At 56.3% G+C, this 16,768-nt stretch overlaps 2 protein-coding genes across 2 annotated transcripts in view; both read right to left on the minus strand.

Moving 5' to 3' along the window:
• MRPL58 (mitochondrial ribosomal protein L58) overlaps positions 1-2,128 on the minus strand; it is a 7,188-nt gene extending 5,060 nt beyond the window's left edge. Inside the window, exon 1 of the mRNA XM_007454365.1 lies at positions 1,926-2,128. Coding sequence (XP_007454427.1) covers positions 1,926-2,111 — 186 coding nt within the window. The 5' untranslated portion in view covers positions 2,112-2,128. The remainder of the gene's footprint in view (positions 1-1,925) is intronic.
• Positions 2,129-6,602: 4,474 nt separating this feature from the next.
• CDR2L (cerebellar degeneration related protein 2 like) overlaps positions 6,603-16,768 on the minus strand; it is an 11,262-nt gene continuing 1,096 nt past the window's right edge. Inside the window, exons 2-6 of the mRNA XM_007454366.1 lie at positions 16,399-16,755; positions 9,873-9,985; positions 9,416-9,564; positions 8,659-8,823; positions 6,603-7,717 (exon numbers count right to left, since the gene is read on the minus strand). Coding sequence (XP_007454428.1) covers positions 6,826-7,717; positions 8,659-8,823; positions 9,416-9,564; positions 9,873-9,985; positions 16,399-16,477 — 1,398 coding nt within the window. The 5' untranslated portion in view covers positions 16,478-16,755 and the 3' untranslated portion in view covers positions 6,603-6,825. The remainder of the gene's footprint in view (positions 7,718-8,658; positions 8,824-9,415; positions 9,565-9,872; positions 9,986-16,398; positions 16,756-16,768) is intronic.

Genomic DNA, 16,768 nt, shown 5'->3' on the forward strand with positions numbered 1-16,768 from the left:
AGAACATTCCATCCATCTCCTTTGAAAATACCACCTTTGGGAATTCCCTGGCGGTCCAGTGGTTAGGACTCGGTGCTTTCACTGCTGGGGCCCCTGATTCGATCCCTGGTGCGGGAACTAAAATCCCACAAGCTGGGCGCCATCAAATTAAAAAAAAAAAAAAATTTGTTGATGACTCCCAACCTTCTGGCTCAAACTCAAACCTCTTTCTTGAGGTAAAGCTAACTGCTATTCGAGGTCTCCTCTCTGGAGCCTAACAGATGCCTCAAACCTCCTCACAGAGGAACTCCCTTCCGAACAACCTGAAGTCGCTCCCTGGCTGTCACATCAAAGCACTCTGGTCTATTCATTACTTCTCGCTCTCTGATATGTTTTCCCCATTTGTTTACTGTCTGCTCCTTCCGCTAGAACATAAGCTCCATGAAGTGGGAACTCTGTTTTATCGTGGTGGTATCTGCAACGCTTGAAACAGTGTCTGACACAGTAGGTGCACAAGAAACTTTCTGTTAAACGTATGAACAGACAAAAGAATGCTATTACCATCCTGTCGTCTCCATTAATGGCAGCACAATCCTTCCATTACTCAAGGCCCTAGACCTCAATTCCTCTCTTAATCTCACTTCTCAGGGAAAATCCATTAGCAAATCCGGTAGGCTTTCCCTTCAAAATTTATCTAGAACCTGACCAATTCTCACGACTCCTATTGCTTCCACCCTGCTTATCATCTCTTGCCTGTATTATTGCAGTCTCCTCACTGGTCTTCCCGTTCTTGCCATTCTGCAATCTCTTCTCTAGAACAGTGATTTCTGTAAAACTAAGTTGGATCGTTCCGCTCTTCTGCCTCCATCACATTCAGGGCAAAACTAAAGGCCTGTAAGCCCTATACAAAGGCCTCCCCACAGCCTTCTCCCCTTCAGCTTCATATCTGACGCCCCTGCTCAGCCACACTGGCCTGCTTGCTGTTCCTTGAACCAGCGGAACATGCTACTGCCTTGAGGGGGGTGGCACCTGCTGTTCCCTCCGCAGGGATGCTTCTCTTCCTGCTCTTCTCACGGCTTGCTGCTGCATCACCTTCTCAGAGGCCTCCTCGGACCAGCCTACTTACAATTGTAACCCCACCCCCTACCTTAGCACTCCTTCCTTCCGGACTTTATTTTCTCCGAAGTACTTATCACATACTCTAAGTTACTGATTTTATTCATTGCCTGTCTCCCTCCATTAAGCAGATAAACTCCACTAGCATTAGGATTTTTGTGTTTTGTTCACTACTCTTGTCCCCATGCCTAGCATCGTGTATACACCATGCTTCCAACAGTTTGTCAAGCGAGTGGATGAATGAATAAGTGAATAAATGAATGAACGCTCTCTTCCAATCCTGTAGGTGGAAACTCCATAGAACTGGGTGGGTCCAAACCCTCCTGCTCCGGGCCCTGATACAGCGCCTGCACACAGCGGGCTGTCAATAAAGGTATCCTGAGGCAACGAACCAGAAGCCCTGTTTCCTCAGGCGTGCTGGGGTTACTAGAGGCTAAGGACCACGTCACTTGCTAAAAGGCTCCAAAAGGGAACTACTTGGCAGCTTCCTGCCCTAATTGTCCTCTGTGGACGGCACTTTTCCCTTGGGACGCGAATTTGGGCCTGAGGGACGGGGAATGAATGCGGAAAAGCTGGTGGTCTTGTAAGAAGCATAGCCAGCATGCTCTCCCGGCGCCGGAACACCTCGAGCCACTCGGGGCGCCGCCAACCGCCCAGCCGCCCCAGTCCCCCGGTTGCTCGGGCAACCAGCCTCCTCCCGCGGCGACCGCCATGTTTGAGCGCGTCCGTCTCATGGATTAGCAGCACGCCCGGCCAATGGGGCCCCGGCTGCCCGACGTCACCCAGCAGAGTCCAGGAAACACCCCTTTCGTCCGGCCCTCCCGGCTCACCGGAACCCTCCAGGCGGTGTCGGAGCCCCGCGATTTGGGGTAGAGCTTGTCCAGACTGTAGATGCTCTGGAATTCGGTGCCCTCTGCCTGTTTGTTCAGAGTCCGGTGGGGGCAGCGCGCGGGCGGCGGGAGCAGCCAGGATTCGGCTCGGTTCAGGCCCCAGCGCAGCCACCGTACGGCTGCCATGTTCGGGTTTCGGGGCCGCTTCCGGTGGGCGCTTTCTTCTGCGGTCCGTGGGCTCGCTCTTCCCTCGAGACTTTGGTTCCGCTAGACCTTTAGCGCCTGCCACGGGGAGGAAGCGAGCAGAGCTCCCGACGTTGCTCTCGCGCGGAGCTTATTAGAGGCTTCTGGTCGGCCGCCTTCAGGACGCCTGGTTGGTGCTTTGAGGGCATCTGCTGCGATGGGGAAGACGTTGGCCAGACAGCGAGCTCTCAAGGGAGCCTCCTGGTGAAAAGAACCCCCGGATGCCGCGTCCCCCAGAAACACCACTTTTCTCCCTTTTTGTCTGTGCCTTCCTGGAACTATGTTCCCCCAAATCTCACAGCATCAACGAGGCATGCCCAGGTTCATCTCCACCCCCTTTACTCTTCGCCACTGTTTTTTTTTTCTTTCACATCGCTCAATCTTATTTTTGTGTCTGTTGCCTGCCTCCCAGCCGGAATGTAATCACCTCCAGGAGGGCACTGGCTCATTGCTGGATCCCCAGTACCCAGAACCTGGCACGTCATGGGTACTCAATAAATATTGTTAAAAGGGACTCTTTGGGAAGGTGTTTTTGAAAGTTGAGTTCCGCGAGAGCTGAGTTTTAGTAACTTCAGGCTCATTCACAAGGCAGCCTAAAAGCAAATCCCTGCTGAGCACCTGTGTGAAGGCTCTGTAGGACAAATACCAGGATGGAGAGGCGGGCAGGTAGAGAAAGAAATACTTTAGAAAGTGGACACCCGCCCCAGCCCGCCTGCTTTGTGGAGCTTGATGGCAGTTTCTCCAAGCCAGGAGATAAGGGGAGGATGAGGAAGTAGGTGGAGATTCAGACAGCCACAGACAGCCTAAGCAGAGCCCTTTTTACAGGATTGTTAAAAAATGAACTTGAAAACTGAGAAGTTCTAACTCTGAGAAAAGGTTTAAAATAGAGCAAGCAGTGTTTGGAAACAGGTCAATGTTAGCTAAGTTGCTTTGTTGAGAGGCAGTGTGGTAAATGAAAACAGCTCAATAAATATTAGTGATGATTAGTAATACTAGTGGTTATTTCTTAATGGCGGGTTCTATTTTTAGGAAAAGCACAATTACCTAGAAAAACATGCCCCTGGGAATGCGGCTGTTTGAAATAGGAGATTGTCATCAAGTCAGGGCTTTACCATCTTAGCCTCATTGATAAAGGCAAATTCTTTAGGAGGGAAAACAATTCTTCCCAAGCACTGGCTTTGCAAACCCAGACTAGGAAGGGAATGGCAATTGACAGGCGCTTTTGGGGCTCTAGGCTTTAAGGGGAGTCTCCTGGGACCCTCCCTGTCTGACTTAATCCCATGACCTCAGAGGGAACAGAGGCGTCTCCATGGTGACTGGAAAAAGCTGCTCAGGGGAGCAAAGCCAGGGACCTGCCCAGGTTGACGGCTCAGGGATTACGAATAAAACCACCATCCCGTGGCATCACTGCTCTGAGGCTGGGCTCCAGCTCTGCGCCTGACCCAGAGTGATAGGAAAAGGAAGCTGTAGGTTTCCATGGCCCCAAATAAACAGCCTGCTCAGGCCATCTGGTGGCCTGGATTCTGGGAGAGGAGGGGGTAGAGGAGAGAATGGAACAAGCTACCCTGTGGTGGATAGAGGAGCAGCTGGCAAGCTCCTTTCACCTGCTGCTGCCAAGAACCATCCAGAATAGAGGCCCTTATGGGAGAAACAGTCCTGAGAGGTGCCACCTGTTCCCTTCAAAAGGTGGCACTGAAGGCTGAGGCCAGCCTTCTTCCCTTCTCTGGTTCTCCATAGGTTGAATGGGTGCTTCAGGAAGGGGACCTGCATAGGGGCGAGAAGAGGGGAAGAAAAGATAAAGGATCATCAAGCCATTTCTGGTAGCCGAGGAGCTTGCAGACACCAGGCCTTCTCTATAGCTGTGAGGGGGTCCACAGGATTTTCCTTTTTTCTTTTCTGGAGTGCCCTAGGTCAGACTGGCTCTTAAAACTCAGCATTACATGGAGGTAGGGAACATGCCGTATCACACAGTGGGATTGATCAGGTCTGGGTTCGACTATTTCTATGTGATTTTGTGTGTGTGTGTGTGTGTGTGTGTGTGTGTGTGTGTGTGTGGTACGCGGGCCTCTCACCGCTGTGGCCTCTCCCATTGTGGAGCACAGGCTCCGGACGCGCAGGCTCAGCAGCCATGGCTCACGGGCCCAGCCACTCCGCAGCATGTGGAATCTTCCCGGACCGGGGCACGAACCCATGTCCCCTGCATCGGCAGACAGGCAGACTCAACCACTGCGCCACCAGGGAGGTGCCTCTATGTGATTTTGAATTACTAACTTAACCTCTAAGCCTCAGGATCCCCATCAGTAAAACAGAGATTTTACCACTGCCTCATGAGGTTGCTGAAGGCCAGGGTGATTTAAAAGGCAAAGGAGGAGCTTCCCTGGTGGCGCAGTGGTTGAGAGTACGCCTGCCGATGCAGGGCACACGGGTTCATGCCCTGGTCTGGGAAGATCCCACATGCCGTGGAGTGGCTGGGCCCGTGAGCTGGGCCCGTGAGCTGTGCCCGCTGAGCCTGCACGTCCGGAGCCTGCGCTCCGCAGCGGGAGAGGCCACAGCAGTGAGAGGCCCGCGTACCACAAAAAAAAAAAAGAAAAAAAAGGCAAAGGAAGGCTTCCCTGTTGGCACAGTAGTTAAGAATCCGCCTGCCAATGCAGGGGACACGGGTTCAAGCCCTGGTCCTGGAAGATCCCACATGCCGCAGAGCAACAAAGCTGGTGAACCACAAAGCAGGTGTGGGTTGGGAGGAGGGATTTCAAAATCAGTACAGCAAGGAGGGTCCACCCCACAGGGTACCCTGCGAGGCAATGTGACTGGCCTAGCTGGTACTCAACAAATATGGAAACTTCCAAGAGCCTGCTATTTAGAGCTGTTTGGCTGCCAATCACGGGGGTGGTGAAGCTCAGGCTGTGCCCCTCCCCCCCATAGATAGCTGTGTGATGGGAGGCGGGTGTATGAGATGCACGGAGACAGGACCATGGCTCCATTTCTGGCTTTAGATTACTGGTGTGTTTTTTATTAAAGAAGAGAATAAAGCATTTGTAAATATATTTCTCTCACGTATACTTCAAAGATGACGCTGGTCAGCAGCTACAGAACCGGGGAGCAAACAGGCAGAAGCCCTTCCCTCACCCGTCCCATCCCACCCCACCCCCTCCACCCTAGATGCCGGAGACACACGGATGGCTGGGAGCTGCCCAGCTCCAACGGACCAAAGGTTCCAAGATGTGTGAATGGAAGGACCAGCTGACAACTCTCATCACAGTGCCGCCTGGAAAGCAGGGTGGCGCCTCCAGGGAGGTTGGGAAGGACTGTTAAGAAAACCCCTTTACCCCTTAGAAACAAATAAGGCATGAAGATTCCCCACTGGGCTCCCAGCACAGAGGCCGGGGCTACTGACTTCCACTGCGTTGTATGGCTCCTCTGATTTCTAGGGTCTCAGGAAGAAGGAACTGGGAGCCCTGAAGAATTTCTCAGGGCAAACTGGGGACCTGGGCATCTCTTAGCTGAAGCTCTTAGCTGAAGCTGGACCTTCTGAAGCCTTAACAAAAGATTAAACCCCTGACCCAGCTGGGTCCTCAAAAGCAGGCATTGTATGGGAAGGAGGAGACATGTTCCCCATCTGGTCCCATTTCAATACTGCCCAGTGTGGGGTGAGACTCTTGGGCAGGCCCCAGTAAAGGGGGGCAGGGGAGGATGCTAGGACCATGGGCTGGTGGCACACATCCAGGACATTCTGGGGGTGGCAGGCATGACCTGCGGTGGGGTGGGCCTGGGGGGAGCATGGGGGTGAATGAGACACATCATGGTCCCTGAGATGGGGACAGGCAGAGGCCAAGCTTGGTGAGTCAGAGGAGGCATGCAGAGATAGGGGGCTCCCACTGCCCAGACCCCTGGAAGGCTTGATACCCAGAAGGCATTTCCAGGGCTGGAACCCGGGGAGGCTGGCTCTGAGTTGATTGGCTACAGATCTGCAGTGGGCTGAGGATTTCCAGGGAGAAGCCCGCCCTCACCAGGGCTGGAGTTGGGCCACTCGGGCCTGGCTCAGGCTTTTTGCTCTGCATGGCAGGGGCCGTCTCTGACCTGGTCAGGACCCTCGAGGTGGGACAGCTGGTGCTAAGGGAATGACAGTGTGTCACAGCTGGAGAAGCAGTGGGTGGTCCAGGAGAGCCCTGGAACCTGCAACAGCTGGCTCCGGGGTCCCCCTTCAAGTGTTTCCAGTTGTGGCGAGGGGTCAGGGAGACCCTGCCTTGCAAAAAAAAAATCTCTCAAAAAAATAAAAATAATAAAGAGAACTTTGGGAAAAAAAAGCCAACTGGTCCAGAATGGCTTTCAGAAGCCTGGCCACAAATCTGGGAGCAAGGCCCAGGGTCAGGGAGTGGGGGCTGGGAGAGCGGGGAGTGGGGACATTTGGCTTGCAGACTCTCGGCTGCGCCTTTGGGCTGGCGCGGGGTGGTGGATGGTCCTGGGAGGCAAGAGGTGTCGACAGCCTCCCCCGTCAGCAGGGAACGGGTGTCCCCCGCACGCTCCCTGGGTCAGAGAGCAGCCTCCCTCTGGGGTGTATTGCTGCTAAAGGGCTCCCTCTCTCACCACAGGCTGCACGGCCCAGGTAAGAGGGACCCCCACGGCCCAATCCTGGGGGAGGCCACTGGCCGGGGAACTTTCACTTGCTGCTGTGCGTCTTGACTTTGGTGGCGTTGATGTCGGCCTTGGTCTTCTGGATCCTGGAGAAAATCTCCTTGAAGAGTGCCTTGTACTCGGGCTGGCTCTGCTCCAGCCGCTTGTCCACGGCCTCCACGTGCTGGCTCAGGCTCTTCTCGCCCGCCCTGGCCTCCCCCTGGCCCTCGTCGCTGCCCCGCAGGTCCTTCCACGAGCTGTCCCGGGAGACGGGCCGCGAGGTCTGCACGCCCGCGTGCCGCACCCCTGCCCCGTGCTGCCGGCACTTGCTCAGCAGCTCCTCATACTTCTCCAGCAGCGCGTGGTACTGCTCATCCACCTCGCGCAGGATGGACATGCCCCGCTTGCGCACGCTGTTGGCGTGCAGCGTGAGGCTGCCCACGTGCCGGCCGGCCGGGTCTCTGGCCACGATGGCGTTGAGTGCCGTGTCGCTGCAGCTCTTGCGCACGGTGTGGCCCGGGGACGCGGCCGGAGAGGAGACCCCGTCCTGGGTGCCCGAGTCGTCCCCGCTGCCCGGCTGGGGGTCGTCGGCTTCAGGCGCCTGGGTGAGGGGCGCCAGCAGGGCCTCGGCCAGGTGGTCCTCCCGGCCCAGCAGGTAGGTCTTCACCTGCTTCATCTGCTGCAGCTCCAGCAGCTCGGCCTCCAGCTCCTGCACGCGGAGGCGGCAGCCCTCCATCTCGCACAGCCGCCGCTCCAGCTCTGAGTACTCCTGCAGCACCGCCGCGTACTCGTGCTCCGCCCGCTGCTGGCGCTGGCGCTCCTGGCTCACCTGGGAGCGCAGCACTCCCACCAAGGTCTGCAGCCGCTCGTTCTCCTGCTCCAACGGCCGCGGGCCCAGCTCCAGGGAGGAACTGTGCAGGCGGAAGGCATCCTCGCACCTGGGAGGGAGCAGGGGCAGGTGGGCAGAGGGCGGTGGGCACGGCCAAGGCCCCGGGAGCCCAGCCGCATCTCTCTCCCCGACGGGGCTGGATAGGCTGCCCCACCTAAAGTCGCTCTCGGCCTTTCTACCCCTGCTTTCTGCCCTGGGAGGTTGCCCTTAGCTTCCGCCAGGTTTCCTGGCTCTCTCTTGGGTTCAGCCAATGGGAGGCACTGGCAGGAGGGCCAGGGGGATGGGGGCAGAGGGAGGTCACGGGGAATGTCTCCCCCTGGGCTCCTTCCCTGGTTACTGCAGGCCAGACAGTGCTCTCCCTGCCTTCTAGGTTCCAGTAACCTCCCTTCTCCTGGTCCCTTCAGGCCTCAGGATGGTAACAGCTCCTTGCTACTACAACCCCAGGGTGCTGCAGTATCCCCCTGGTTTCCCCGCACCTTGCCCACACCTCTTTATTAAGCACTCCTCAGTTACTCTGGGTGGAGGCTATCTGTCTCCTGCCAGGACCTTTATTGAAACACCCACTAAACACACCCGTGTGTACAGTATTCTTACATTAGGAAGTCATCCTATTCAAAAGACTTAATGAGAACTGAAAGGTATAGTTGTTAACCTCTCCTGGGTGAGAATTCTGGCTTACTAAACAAACAGGTGACCTTAGATAAGACACATGATCTCGGAGTTTCAATTTCCTCCTCGGAGTAGTGGGGACATGAGAATTAAATCACTTAGCAGAGTGGTGGGCACACGGCCAGTGCTCACAGGCGCCAACTGCTGACTGTTGTCAGTGACAGGAGCAGCCCCTCCGGGAGCCTGGACAACACGGCAGCTCTCCTTCCCGCCTGCTGCGGGGCGCCTCCCTGCCCTTCCCTGCTGTGGTTTGCAGCCCTGGGCACTCAGAGACACGGTCCAGGGTCCAGGCTGCTGCCCTCAAGTGGCACCCTCACCTACCGGGGGCTGGCGCACAGCTCCTTGAGGCAGGGGAAGGTGTGGATGGTGCGCCGGCGCTCTCGCTTCTCCCGCCGCACTCGCAGTTGCTCCAGGTCCCGCAGCTGCTCCACCTGGGCCTGCAGCTCCTCAACCTGGGTCTGCAGGCGCTCGATGGTCTCCGTCAGCCTGGGGATGGGGTGGCGGACACACGCATGGGAGAGACTTTAAGGGGACAGGGCCAGCCCTCCTCACTGCAGCCCTAGGGGGACTTGGGGGTGGGGGACAAACAGGTGACCTTGAGCCATGCTGCCCGGTGCTGAGGTCAGACAGGGAACTCCTTGTACGCCCAAGGACCCACTCTTTTCCCCCACCTCCCAGGCCGAGCTGACCATTTCTCCTCTGTGTCTCCTCGGTTCCTTGTACACCCATCTAATCACTTATCACCCTATAAAATATTTTGCAATAAAATATTTACGTGTCTGCCTTCCCTCCCAGAGGGCGGGACAGTGTCTTTACATCCCCATCACTGTATTCCCCAGTGCCTAAAACAGAGCCTGGTGTGTAGCTCGTGCTTAAAGAAGGTTTGTGTCCTGAATGTTAAGCCAGCCCAAATCGACAAGGACAAACTCACTACCATCCCAGGTTCCCAGACCTGGGCTTCTGAAAGAAGGAGACTGAGTCACACCCGCTGGTCAATATGCACACATGTACACCCAGCCCTGGGCCTCTCCTTGGCCATCCCCAGCCCCCGGCTCCCAGCCCTCTACCCGGCCCTCACCCATGGATCTTCTGCTGGGCAGCCTTACTCTCCAGCACCAGCTTCTGGTTGGTCAGCTCCAGGTCTCGGGCCGCCAGGTCCAGTTGTTCGTACACTTTGGCATGCTGCTCATTCACGTGCCGCAGCGTGTCCAGCTGTTTGGTCAGGTACTGGGGGTGGGGGTGGGTGAGTAACCTTTCCGAACTGTGTTGGGGACAATGTCTCCGCCTGGGCCCTCCTCCCACTTCTAGGAACAGGTTTGCTTTGGGGTATTCGTCTGAAGCAGAGAGAGGTGTCAAGATGGTGGTGCAATAGGGCTGCCTGGGACAGTTGTGCAGGTTGTGAACTGCACAAGGCTGTTGGGCCAAGGCTGGGCCTGCTAAGAGGGCACCTTTTCCTAAACTGCACAAAGGTACACACGGGCCAAGGGGTCCTTGATGGGTGACGGAGCCTGTGCAGGGCCCGTGTGGCCCCTCACCTCAATCTCCTGCACTTGCTCCTCGTTGGTGGAGTACATCTGCTGCAGAGACTGCTCCAGCTCCTTGTTCCTCTCCAGCAGCGTCTTCCCCAGCTCAGCAGCTAAGTGCAAGTCTTGTGGGGGAGGGGGCAGAGGTGGGGGGAATATGAGCAGCTGAGAATGAAGTTGGAGGACCCCCCGCCATTCCTGTTCTGAGCATTCATTCTGGTCTGGGCCGCTGGGGACCCTGAGAGAACCAGGACCCAGGGGCCGCCCCTGGGGAGACTCCAGGCCTGGAAGGGGATGTAAGCCACAAGCTGAGCCTGTGCATTGGCTGTCACTTCTGCCTGGAATGTCCTCTCCCCAGACACTCCCAGGGCTCACCCCTCTCTGCCTTTAATGTCACCTTCTCCAGGAGGCCTTCCTCAGACATTGACCTCACTGACCTCAAAACTGCACCCTCCCCCACGCCCCACTCCCTCCCTGCTTCATTTTTCTCCTGAGCTCGTATCACCACCTAATTTACCAAACAAGTTGGACCCTTATCTTGTTCATCTCCCTTGACTAAATCGTAAACTTACAGGGCAGGGATTTTGCCTGTTTCGGTCACTGATATTCCTAGGACCTAGAACAATACCTGGCACAGAGCAGGTGAATAAGAAATCTTTTCTGAAAGAATGAGTGAGTGGAATGTGATAAGAGCATCAGCAGACATAGGGGCAAAGTGCCCTGGGATGATAGGTAAGGGAGAGTTCACGCAGGGGACAGTGGGAATCTCAGGCAATGAGCAGCCTTGGAGTTGGGTTTGGAAAGGCGGCTGGAGCTCACTGAGAGGGGGAGGGGCAGAAGGGCTTGCTGGGTGTTAGAACTGGACACGGCTTCAAGGCTCTTTGGCCCAGGACTTCCCGGGTGGCACAGTGGTTAATCCGCCTGCCAATGCAGGGGACACGGGTTCGATCCCTTGTCTGGGAAGATCCCACATGCCCCGGAGCAACTAAGTCCACATGCCACAACTACTGAAGCCTGCGCACCTAGTGCCTGTGTTCCGCAGCAAGAGAAGCCACCGCAATGAGAAGCCCGCGCACCGCAACAAAGAGTAGCCCCCGCTTGCAACTGGAGAAAGCTTGCGCGCAGCAACGAAGACCCAACGCAGCCAATAAATAAATAAATAAATATATTAAATAAAAATAAAAGAGAGAGAAAACAGGAAAGTAAAAAATGGTGCAATAAAAATAAATGTTAAAAAAAAAGCTCTGGGGCTTCCCTGGTGGCGCAGTGGTTGAGAGTCCGCCTGCCGATGCAGGGGACACGGGTTCGTGCCCCGGTCCGGGAGGATCCCACATGCCGTGGAGCAGCTGGGCCTGTGAGCCATGGCCGCTGAGCCTGTGTGTCGGGAGCCTGTGCTCCGCAACGGGAGAGGCCACAAAAGGGAGAGGCCCACGTACTGCAAAAAAGCAAAACAAAACAAAACAAAACAAAACAACAACAACAACAACAAAAATAAAGCTGGGGTAGCTAGCTTCACACTCTTCTAGAAACACCATGTCCTGGTGGAAGAAAAGGTGTGCCAGGCCCTTGCCAGTTTGCAAAACCGAGCTCTGGCTAATGGCTAATTAACCATGTGACCCCAGAAAACAAAAAAAAAAAAAAAAAAAAAGCTCTGGCCCAACCTCTTTATTCTATGGATGACAGGTTGAAGAGGAAAGAAGAATAACCTACCTGAGGTTTCATTACTTGGGTTATAGCCACATTGGAAGCAGAATTCACATCTCCTCACCCCAGTTGGGTACCATTTGGTCCTAGTGACACACGCCCCTCTCCAAAACCTTCTCTTTTCCCTGGGCAGCAAAACCAACCTCTTCCCCCAGTAGCCCCGATTCTTGTACCCTGTGGGACCGGAACCTCCTCTCCCCAATCCCAGCCAAAGGTAAATGAACACCTATCAGAGAGGTCGGGAGGAAATCTGGCCTGTCTTTAGGGGGCTATATCGTGGGGAGGGGGAGGGGTTAGAAGGGAATGGCAGGTGCTGGAATCCCTAAAAATTCTCTCAGTGGGTCTGAAGTTGGGCGAGGGTACCTAGACATTTGGGGTGGATATTTCCCCATACATAGGCCTAACTCCTTTTAGAAGCAAAGGGTAATATATAAAATAGATAACTAATAAGGACCTACTGTATAGCACAGGGAACTACGCAATACTCTGTAATGACCTATATGGGAAAAGAATCTAAAAGAGTAGATATACGTACATGTATAACTGATTCACTTTGTTGTAGAGCAGAAACTAACACAACATTGTAAATCAACTATACGCCAATAAAAATTTAAAAAAGAAACAAAAGTTAATGTTTGTAAATATATTATTATTTATATTTAAATATATAAATATATGTGTAAGGGAAGCCTAGGATCAGATTGTGGTCTCAAAGAGGAGGTCAGATCAACTTATGTAGTTATGTTGTGTGCTTAGTGGAAATTCAGCAAGACCACCCCTAGTTCGTGACGAGGGAGGCCCGCCAGCTTCCTGCTCTCTGTAATGGGATGGCGGACATTTGGCTCATCCACAAACGCTATCAAGTAATTCATGTATACGTGAAAAAGAACAGCCGGTCACACTAACTTTTTTTTTACCCTTGGGAACTGTCAGGTCGTCTGTGACGAGGCCGCTGCTAGGGATGCTACCTCCTGCACTGGCGTGGGAGGACAGGCTCTGTGGGTGGCCTGCATGAAGCCCCTGAAACTTAACCTTGAGTCCAAGGTCAGAGGCAGAGTGAGGAAAGGCCAAGGACAACTGCACTTTATGTTCTTCCTTCCAGGTGAGCATCTGAGCTGCGTGTGTATTCCTACTGCCAGTGGGGTGGGCTGGGGCAGCTGTCATACTGCAAGTCATACTGTAAACGGGGGATATTGAAGGCAGCGAATGTGACCCGGGCCGCTTAGCTTAGCGATTCCGAGATGCGGGAAAGGAACACAATAGAAGCGGCTTGGGGAGAATCCCAGAGACTGTCTCAGGGAAATGGGATCACAATGCAAGCTAAGCTGGTCCGAGCTGCCAGGAGGGATCATGAGAGAAGTCTAGAAGCTGCAGGGCCGGGAGCTGAGTAGAGCCAAGTGCTGGGGAAAGGACACCAGCTAGATGAGGGCTGGGCACGGCTTTGGCTTTGGGGAGGGTGCAGCTCCCTCTGGACCAGAGGGGGAGGGAGTCCTGGGAGTGGGAGGACAGGGGAGCTGGCTAAGCCAGAAGTGGAATCTGGAGTAATAAACAGCCTGTCACAGCCAGATTAATGGTTACACTGGACCAGGCCAGGGAAGGTACTGAGTCTGAACTGGCATCTCCTCTGCCTGGACCCCAGCATTTTCTGGGGTCTCCTGCAGTGGGCTGCAGCAGTTTTGCCCTCTGAATGCCAGCAGAGGTGTTGCCCAGGAACAATGCCCCAGAGCCCTAGAGAGAATGGCTGGGAGCCAGGGGATGTCTTTGAAGAGAAATCCTGAAATCCTACTGCCCCTCCTGGTTGGGGTCAGGGTGGGACCCCCTAGACTCCAGAGAAGAGAGGTAGGAAAAGGACAGAGGACATAGGGAAGAAAAGACAAAGATAAAGGGGGCAGAAGGAGGCCAGCTACCACCTGGCAGGGCTGCAGGGGTCCTGTTCACAACCTCTGGGGCACCAATGTCAGGAACCCTGGGTCCCCAGAACTGGGGTCCGGTCACCTCCCTCCCCTCACCATGTCAGAGTTCTCCCCTGAGGCTGAGACTCAAGGTCAGGAGCCCAGGACCTCAATTCTGTGACTCAGCAGTCATCTCTCAGCCTGGAAAGAGGTACCCACAGGGCCGGCCACACCTCGTCCAAGGTGGGGGAGGGAGGCAGGCAGAGAGAGAGTGCCGGCGCTTAATAATTAATGTTTTTTTCTATTTTTACTGGTGCTCGTGGCAGTGGGCAGAGGGAACACAGTGAGAAAGGAGGACCCTGTTTGTCCCAGATGCCTGCCTCCACTGGGACGGAACAGCAACAAAGTCAAACAGGAGCTTGATGGCCAAGCATCTGAAAGTAAAGTTGGGGCCCGTCCTCAGGGGAGTTGGGGCTAGCTGAGAAAAACCATGTCCTGGGACACTCAGAGGCAACTTGGGGGCAGCTGGGCGGGAGAGAATTTGGGGAGCGGGTGTGGGGAAGGAACAGGCACCCGATCCCCCACGTGTCTGGCCTTTGGTCCGCGTTCACCCCACCATCCAGCCCTCCGTGCCGGTCCCCGTGGGGTGCCGCAGCAGCTGTGCCTGGGACTTCCTCCGACCCCCACCCCGGCACTCCAGGTAATTCCCACTTTGCAGTCATGCATGGTCTTTTCGCATGGCTCTGTGCCTCGGTACAAGCACCCCCTCCACTTAGACTGCCGGCCTGCCTTCCTCTGCTGGGGCCGGGCGGGAGGGCCCTCTTCACCCTCTGGCTCGGAGGGGTGTGTAAACCTTTACAAGTCTCACAGCAGAAGGCCCTCACTTCTGTTCTCACTGTCCGCAGGGGCTCACTGCTGCAGAACCCCTGTCGCTCCGTCACAGGTGCTAGTCTGATCCCATTTCTGCCTCCTCTGCCGGACTGTGGAGACTGCGAGGGTGGAGATCACGTCCCAGGCTCAGCACAGCACCTGGCCCACGGCAAGCACACGTTTGGCTTCTGGTGGAAAGCTCCAGTTTCTTCTGAGACTGTCTCATTTCTGCTTTCCCTCCTCGTTCCTGGGCTCTGGCTGCTACTCAGGCTACGAGGCAAGGCTGACTGCTGCAGACCAGTAAGGTCAGAAAAGCAGGGGCCTGTGGGGCCCATTCCTGACCCCGGACCCAAAGCATAGCTGCCCGGCCCAGCTGGAATCTCGACATCTCTCTCCCTCTCCGGATGCAGCACATCTCCCACCCCTACTCCCTAGCTCCTTCCTCCCACATCTGGGCCGGGCACAGTGCCAGAGACTCCTTTAGGGGTGCGGGAATGAAATGAGACAGCAACAACATTAGCGTCTGCCTCCAAGGAGGCCATCTTCCCAGGCACTCAGCTTCCAATCTTTCCTTCTAGGCCTGCCTCTTCCATGAAGCCCTCTCACTGCATCCTATCATCTCCACTCAGTTACAAGCCCAACTCCACCTACTCAGGTGCACCCAGGAGGCCAGGGCTGGGACTACTCCCAGCTCCCAGGATAGTGTCTGACACTTAAGTGGAGCCTGATATGTGTTTGTGTAATGTGAGGTTTTGGGGGTAGTTGCCCAGGATGGGGAAGGGGGTTGTTGCAGCCAGGACTGGGCATTTCACTCCAGGCAGGGAGGCTAGCTTCCAGGACACAGAGGTGCGGTCCAGCCCAGCACCCCGCCCCCGTCCTACACTGGTCCCGCAGAGGCTCTGATTAACCCATGGTCCTGAACACAAGGGCAGCGCCTCATCTACCAGCAAATGTGGCCACGTGGGGATGTGGGTCAGGGCCGGAAAACAAAGTCTCCAGGATCTGGCTAGATGCCTCACATGAGGGCAAAGGCAGGCGTCTGGGCCCCATGGATGGAGACCCAGAGCAGAGGGTGTCTGCACACACTGAACCAGACTGTGTCCACACCCACCAGGCTTGCTGGGTGACTGTGGTCACTTCTAGAACATGTTTCCTAGCGCCTCCAATTCTGACCATCCAAGAATGAGGCACTTTTCCTGGGAGGAGAGGTTGGATTTGATGTCACTCCAGCAGGGCCTGGCCCCGACCCTCTTAGGCCTCCTCCTCCTTCCTGTCCTAACAGCCCCGCCCCCTACTTGGAGTGACGTCACCTCGGCCACCTCATCAACCCCCTTCCAGTCGCCCTCTCTGCCCTCAGATGGGAGAGAGGGGAAAGTGACTCCCTGTTTACTCAGGCTCTGATCTGGGGCACTGCTCAGAGTTCCCAAATCTGATCCCCTCCAAACCTTGAGCCATTTGGGAGAAGGCCAGCAGGGGAAGGACCAGGGGACTCCTCCCTCTGGAAGGCAGATTGGACTCCTAGTAGCCTCCGCGTCTCCATCGGCAAGGTGCCGGCACCCCCATCAGCTCCCTGGGTAGAGGGGAAGGGAGTTGGGGAAACTTTCTAGGAGCTCAGGAATCCTGGCAGGGAAGTGTGCCGCTGGATTTGGAATGGGGATAGCTTCCTCCCCCCTCGGCCCCCCAAAACCCCTCTCAGCAAAACAACCAAGGAGCCACCTCCTGACCTCCAAAGACTTCCAGCCAGTACTCTCAGACCCCCCCCCCAACAATACCCGGGGCGCCTGGGCAGTTCCTGCCTCTAGGATGGGGGGGGCGAACTGGCTGAAGTATGCCCCTGTTGTTCGGGCAAAGAGGAAGACCGCTCCCCCCATTTTTGCAGGTCTTCACGCGTCTGGTTCGGGTCTTCCCGGGCAGCGCCCCCTCTCTCCACGTCCGCATTCTCCAGACGCATCTCCTCTCTCAGTCCGGCACGCCGGGTGCAGCCCAGCCCTCCCCGGGGTGATACCGCCCAACAATGGAGAAGCGGACAGGGGTCGCGGGGCGCACCCCGCTTTCCCGCCCCCTTTGCTCACCCTGCTCCAGGTCCTGCTGGTCGTACCAGGGCTCCTCTTCCTCTGCGGTGAAGTCCTCCATCCTGGCGGCCCTCCGCATGGCCCCGCAGGCGGCGGGCTGCAATTGGGCGCTGCGGCGGCGCGGCTCAGGGCCGGGGCGCTGGGCCCGGGACAATGCGGCGGAGGCGGGCCGACCCTCCTGCGTCGCGGACTCGGGCTGCAGTGCCCTCGCCCGCGCCGCGCCCCCTCGCCATCGGCCGCCGGCTTGGCGCCCACAGGGGGCTGGCTCGCTGCCGCGGTCTGGCCCGGCTGGGGTCCTGCAGAGCCCGGGGCACCGGGCGGCGGCTGCACAAAGGGTGGAGGGGCGGGGGCAGCGGGCTGGATGGCGGCA

The sequence above is a fragment of the Lipotes vexillifer genome, unplaced genomic scaffold (genome assembly GCF_000442215.2).
Source record: "Lipotes vexillifer unplaced genomic scaffold, Lipotes_vexillifer_v1.1 scaffold518, whole genome shotgun sequence".
NCBI classification, from domain to species: Eukaryota; Metazoa; Chordata; class Mammalia; order Artiodactyla; family Lipotidae; genus Lipotes; species Lipotes vexillifer.